This window comes from Emydura macquarii, unplaced genomic scaffold, assembly GCF_026122565.2.
Source record: "Emydura macquarii macquarii isolate MOO-44397 ecotype Brisbane River unplaced genomic scaffold, CSIRO-AGI_Emac_v2 contig_931, whole genome shotgun sequence".
Lineage (NCBI taxonomy): Eukaryota > Metazoa > Chordata > Testudines > Chelidae > Emydura > Emydura macquarii.
The window spans coordinates 111556-117555 of NW_027131068.1; the positions used below are offsets into that span (position 1 = coordinate 111556).

The 6000-nt window shown below is 66.6% G+C and overlaps 1 protein-coding gene across 1 annotated transcript; it reads left to right on the forward strand.

Annotated features, from left to right (window-relative positions):
- The first annotated feature begins 2370 nt into the window (after positions 1–2370).
- LOC137149968 (cell surface glycoprotein MUC18-like) lies at positions 2371–6000 on the forward strand. Its single transcript, XM_067543621.1, has 8 exons — positions 2371–2927; positions 3271–3398; positions 3599–3800; positions 4282–4424; positions 4917–5082; positions 5177–5315; positions 5627–5741; positions 5882–6000. The coding sequence occupies exons 1-7, from the start codon at positions 2861–2863 to the stop codon at positions 5715–5717; spliced, it is 936 nt and encodes a 311-aa protein (XP_067399722.1). The 5' UTR covers positions 2371–2860; the 3' UTR covers positions 5718–5741; positions 5882–6000.

The following is a 6000-nucleotide window of genomic DNA, read 5'->3' on the forward strand; positions in this document are numbered from 1 at the left end:
CCAAAGACCAGTAAAAAGGGGAAGGGCTAAAGCAGCTGGAGGAACGTGCTCTTCACCTTAACAACTGGTTTTATGCTGTGGTGAGTTTTTAGAAGGCAAAAGTCCTTGTTTGAGCGGTTTTTCAGCTGATATTGACTATGGCAATAATGCGGGGTGGGGGGGAGTGACGAGATGGGCTGGCTGTTAAAGGCTGATTTTGCTTTTCAGAAGACGAAACCACACAAGAGGGGAGAGAAATCAAGAGCCGCAAGGGAAAAGGTAGCTGTGGGCTGTGACATTAACAGTGACTTGCAACCTGACTGCTGCACATTAAGGCTTTTCCTCCCTCTGGTGCCTTTTTCCATCAATGTTCAGAACTGGAGGGTGTTGTAACATTGAACCAGCTTCCGCCTCCATCGTACACTTCAGCTCCCAGCCAGGGTAAATCTGCAGGGCCGACGATCACACAAGGTGGCGAGGAAATACAGCGCTGGCCTCGGCCCTCACGCTTTGTTTCTGCCAGTGCACAATCAGGCAGGGAGCAGAAGCAGGGAGGCGGTTTCTTTGCTGCGTGAAACCTGGGCTCTGATCTCCCCTGTGCATGTGCGCACACAAAGCGCAGGGCTCAGCCCCTCCAGCAGGGGGCGCAGGGACACACACACACACACACACTCAAAGTGCAGGGCTCAGCCCCTCCAGCAGGGGGCGCAGGGACACACATGCAGACTGGACACCTGCCCTCTGGGAGGGGCGGAGGTCTAACGGGTTGGAGAAGGGGGGGTCTGGGAGCCAGGACTCCTGGGTTCTACCCGAGGTCGGGGGGGTGGGGGAAGTCTGGGCGGGTTAGCGGTGGCGTTCAAGGGGGCTGCTTGGCACGTCTGGCTGCCACTCCACTACCAGCTGCCTGTCCTCCCTGCCGCTCCCCGGCATGCTCCGCGGGTGGCTGGGCCGGGGCGAGGGAGCGCAGCGCACGTCTCTGCCGGAGCGTATCGAGAGCCTGGCTCCGGCCCAGCATGGTTACACTTCAGCCCGCGAGATGGATCGGCTTTTAATTTCCCATTTGCTCCATTAGCCTTAAACGATCAAATCCTCGGGCTGGTTTTAAACGGCCGGCACTGAGGCGTGGAGTGGAGGAGACAGGAGAAAAGCTTCCGAGCTGAGCTGTCCGGGCATCTGTCTTCATAACACAGACAAATACCCCGGCAGCTCTTTCCTGCTGTTAAAGTCCCAGAGAAATGTACAGAGCAGAGACTCAGCTGCCTCTAGGGTGGGACACGGGGCCTGTTTAAGAGAATATCCTGCTAATTCATCCCTGCTCCAACCACTAGTCCCCACCCCCTCCCCCCGCTGGGGAGAGAACCCAGGAGTCCTGGCTCCCTGCCCCCCTGCTCCAACCACTAGGCCCCACCCAGCACTGGGGAGAGAACCCAGGAGTCCTAGCTCCCTGCCCCCCCTGCTCCAACCACTAGGTCCCACTCCCATCCCAGCGCTGGGGAGAGAACCCAGGAGTCCTGGCTCCCAGCCCCACCCTCCCTCACGACCCACCAGACTCAAGTCCCTCTATCAAAATTTCACCCTCTCTCCGCCCCCCACCCCGCCCCTTCTTACTCTGCCACTTTAAGGCAGCGGGGAGGGCAGGGGGCCTGGGGCAGAGGCATGACGTCATCCCTGCCCGGGGAGTCACATGGACCGCCCATTGCAACACCGCTTCCGAGGGGAAGAGCTCTCAGCCAATCAGCGGGCCGGGGGCGCCTGGCCGGCCTTTGGCGTTCCAAGGACTGCAACGCGCGCGGGCTGCGGCGGGGCGCGATTGACAGTGTCTCCCCCCCCGCCTCCCCTCCCGGCCGGCCCCGCCCCCGCCCCCGTCCCCGCCCCCGGGCCGGCCCCGCCCCCGCCCCCGGGCCGGCCCCCAGAGGGGAGAGGCGGGGGCGGGGCCCGGGTCGGTCGCTCAGTGGCGCCCCCTGCGGCCCCGCCCCCGCCCGGCTGCGCTTGGGGGGCTGCCCGGCTCCTCCGGGCCCGGCCGGCGCCGCTGCGGAAAGGCGCCAGGCGGCTGGGGCGTGACACCGGAGGGGCCCCCCCGGCCCGGCCCCGCCCCCTTCTAGCTCCGCCGCCCGGCGCCCCCTGCTGAGCCCCACAGCGGGGTCTCTGCGATCGTCCCCCGGCCCCGTGCACGCAGCCCCCGCTGATCTCCCCGCCCCCGACGCTCTCCCCGGGGCAGGGGATGCTGCGCCGGAACCAGCCAGACCGGTCCAACCAGCGGCCCCGCCCGCCGAGCCCCGACCTTTTGGCTGCCCCGCCCCCCCGGGATGGGGGAGGGGTGGCTTTCATAACCCCCCCCCCCCCCACACACACACACCCCGGCTGTTCTCATCAGGAGCTGACCCGGTTTCCCTTTCCCCCACGGGGGTTGAGTTTTGTAACAGCAGCTTCCCGTGGCCTGGGCCAGAAATTCCCGTGGGGGGGGCGGGGAGAGGTCAGCGGGCGCCCCTCACTCCCGACCCATAGCCTCCTACCCCCAGCCCTGGGCTCCCCTCCCCCAGCTCTGCTGGCGCCCCTCACTCCCGACCCATAGCCCTCTGCCCCCCCCCCCGGGTGTGCAGGAATTGCACAATCACACTGTGCGCAGTTGTTGGGTGTCAGTTACAGGCAGTTTTTTTATTGACTTTCCACCCCCACCCGTGCATGGCGGGGGGGCATCCGGAAGGGGCCTTGGCGTCTGTGTTCTATAGGGCCCTGTCCCGGTCCCCCCCGCCCACAGGTGGATCGGAGGCAGGCCTGCCCTGCCCTGCCCCGGCCCTGGCCCCGGCCTTCCTGCGCTTGTGAAACACGGAAGCAGGACGCCAGACGCTGCCCAGTGCCCCGACGGCTCTTGCCAGCTGCCATGGCGCCCGCCCTGCCAGCCCCCCTGGTCCTGCTCGCCGCCCTCGCACTGCGCTGGGCCCATGGGGGTGAGTGGGTCAAAGCCGCCCCCTCCCCTCCGGTGACCTCCCTTCCCTTCCGGGAACGGGGGTTGGGGGGCTCCTTCCCTTCCCCTCCCCCCATTGCGCCTGTTCTGCCAAATGGGCCCCAATAGAGGCAGAAGGGCCCACTGCGATTGCAGGACTGGAGGGCCTGTCCCTTCTAGGGGTGCCGGCCCGAGGGTGTGGGGCTGAGGAATGGGACACGGGGCCTGACCCCTCTAGGGGGCGCCAGCCTCAGGGTGGGGGGGCTGGCTGGCTGGGGGGTGGGATGGAGCATGGGGCCTGTCCGCTCTAGGGGGTGCTCATACCCCTGCCTCTCATTCTGTTCCAGAGATACCCATCATCCGCCTGGTTGACGATGAGGGCCCGATCCTGGAGGGCAGCCATGTGACCCTGGAGTGTCTGACGGGCGAGGAGGGAGCTGACATGAGTCAATTCGTCTTCCAGAAATACAGTCAGGTCAGGGCCCCCCCACACACACCCTCTGCCCCCATCTGGGAGGGACCTACCCCGCCCCGGACATTAGGGGGCCCCATGCTGCAGGGAGCATGGGGTGGGAAGGGTCCATGCTACAGAAAGAGGGTGGGCTCATTGGGGGTCCCTGCCCCAGGGGCGGCAGACTGGGGTTTTCACGGTGACCCCGGGGCGTCTCTCCGCAGTGGCTCCAGACCTGGGTCTCTGTGGATGGGCCCAACCGGCTGCGCTGCTGGTTCTACGACGTGAACGTGACCCGGCCGGACGGGCGCCTCCTGCTGGCCATAGGGACCCTGCAGTCCTGGCATGCCGGGCCCTACCGCTGCCTCGCCACCAACGCCACGGGCAACGCCACTGCCTCCGCCGAGATCAACCTGCACGTGGAATGTGGGTGGTGCCCACCTGGCCAGCCAGGATCCTGATCCGCGCTGCAGGGGGCCCTTATCTGGGGCCAGTTTGGGGGGACCCATCCCCCCAGAACCACCCATTGTGTCTGAGAACTGACCCCTCATTACACAAATGAGTCTGTCTCTGCCAGTTTAAGGGGCCTGGCGGCCCTGGGGGTTACCCCCTGCCATTTGTTCATAAGACCCTCCAAATTTGCCCCTTTTTGCCCCCTCTCCCCTCCCCCCCCCCCCCCGCAGTGCGGGGTGGGAGGAGATGGATGTGGGGGGTGGTCAGGTAGTTTGATGGGGGGATGTCTGCCCCAATACCATCAACAGCTGGAAGGGGGGTACCAGGGAACTCCCAATTTTACCCCTACGTGCGTCCACCATTTGGGGGGTAACTGTGGCAGCTGGTGGGTGGGGTGAGATGATTTTGGGGTGCCATGCAGATGGGGCCTGAAGCAATCTGTCATCCCCCCCAGATCTACGGAGCATCTTCGTGACCCGCGCCCACACCTGGTGCGGGACCGTGGGCGACTCGGTGGCTGTGATGGAGGGCGAGGACCTGGAGCTGCAGTGCGGGGCTGATGCCTCCCAGCCCCCCCAGTACGAGTGGACCCACCAGGTGAGGGGCTAGGCAGGACCCCAAAGCAAGGGGGGGGGCTGGGATGGGATGGGGGGAGGGAGAATTGTACCCCAAAAGGAGGGATGTGGGGTGTTACTTGCTAGACCCAGTTGTGGGGCACCATGGGGCAGGGAGTGGGACGTGGGCTCAGCAGGGGGTGCCATGGGGCAGGGGATTGGGGGCTCAGCAGGGGGCGCCGTGGGGCAGGGGATTGGGGGCTCAGCAGGGGGTGCTGTGGGGCAGGGGATTGGGGGCTCAGCAGGGGGTGCTGTGGGGCAGGGGGCAGGACAGAGGCTCAGCAGGGGGCGCCGTGGGGCAGCGGATTGGGGGCTCAGCAGGAGGTGCTGTGGGGCAGGGGATTGGGGGCTCAGCAGGGGTGCTGTGGGGCAGGGGGCAGGACAGAGGCTCAGCAGGGGGCGCCGTGGGGCAGGGGGCTCAGTGTGGGGTGTCTCTGTGGGTCCCTGCCCCCTAAGCGGCTGGCCCTCGTTGCAGGGGGACGACTGGGTGGTGGCGTCCAGCACCCTGTCCCTGCGCGGGGTGAGCTGGGAGCAGGCCGGGACCTACGTGTGCCGGGCGCAGCTCCCCGGCCGGCCCGAGCTGACGCGCAGCCTGGCCGTGCGGCTGGCCGTGGAGGGGGCGCGGAGCAGCTACCAACTGGGTGAGTCGGGGGGAGGCCCCCCCCAACCTCAGCACGGACCCCCCCCCCGCCGGCTCTGTCCCAGCCCCCGCGCTGACCCTCTCTCTGCCCCCAGAGCCGGAGCTGGGGCTGGGGCTGGGAGTGCCCCAGCTGCTGCTGGCCGTGGGGCTGCCGGCCCTGCTGCTGCTGGTGCTGGTGCTAGGCCTGGGCATCTTCGTGCTGCGCCGCCGCGTCGCCGCCAAGAGACCGGCTGGGTGAGTGCGGGGCTGCCCTGGGGGGCACTGGGTCTGATCCGGGCCTGGGCAGGGACTGGGCGTGGGGCTGCCCTGGGGGGCGCCGGGTCTGATCCAGGGAGGTGTTTTCTTCTCCCTCCATTCCCCCACCCCCAGCCCAGTCACAGGACCATTGGGGGGGCGGGGTGCTATCTCCCTCCCAAGCCCCGAATACGTGGGGTACGGGGGAGGGCTAATGGGGCTCTCCCCAAAGGGAAGAGGGAGTGGGGGATGCTGGGGTTCTGGGGGCTGGTTTTGGGGTACCATTCACCCAGGCTGTGCCCCCGTTTCAGGGAGGAGCCTGGCCAGCGCACCCCGATCTACAAAGGCAGCCTGGAGTCGGTCCCCTCCGTCGTGGGGGACACTCAGCCCCTGGTGCTGTGAGACGGGGCGTGCCCCCCAACACAGGTGGGTAGAGGGGGAGGGGACGCCCTCCTCACAGAATCCTTTGAGGGAGATGCAGCCCCTGATGGCTCAGCAGCTAGGGGACCCCGATTTCTCACGACCCCCCTTCAAATCTCTCTTCTCTTCCCCCCCATCCCCCACAGGAAGAGCCGAAACAGGCGTCGCAGAGGAAATTCAGCTGCCTCTGAAACCATCGGGGGGGCAGGGGAGGGTGATCTGCGGGGATGAAATCATTGGGGGGCCGGCTGCATTTTCTGAGTGG

Bases quoted from the DNA above. Each gene is read 5' to 3' on its own strand.
- LOC137149968 (XM_067543621.1), top strand. From the start codon at position 2,861: ATGGCGCCCGCCCTGCCAGCCCCCCTGGTCCTGCTCGCCGCCCTCGCA. The intron at 5,083-5,176 runs GTGAGTCGGGGG...CTCTGCCCCCAG, and splicing joins GCGGAGCAGCTACCAACTGG to AGCCGGAGCTGGGGCTGGGG. The intron at 5,316-5,626 runs GTGAGTGCGGGG...CCCCCGTTTCAG, and splicing joins GCCGCCAAGAGACCGGCTGG to GGAGGAGCCTGGCCAGCGCA.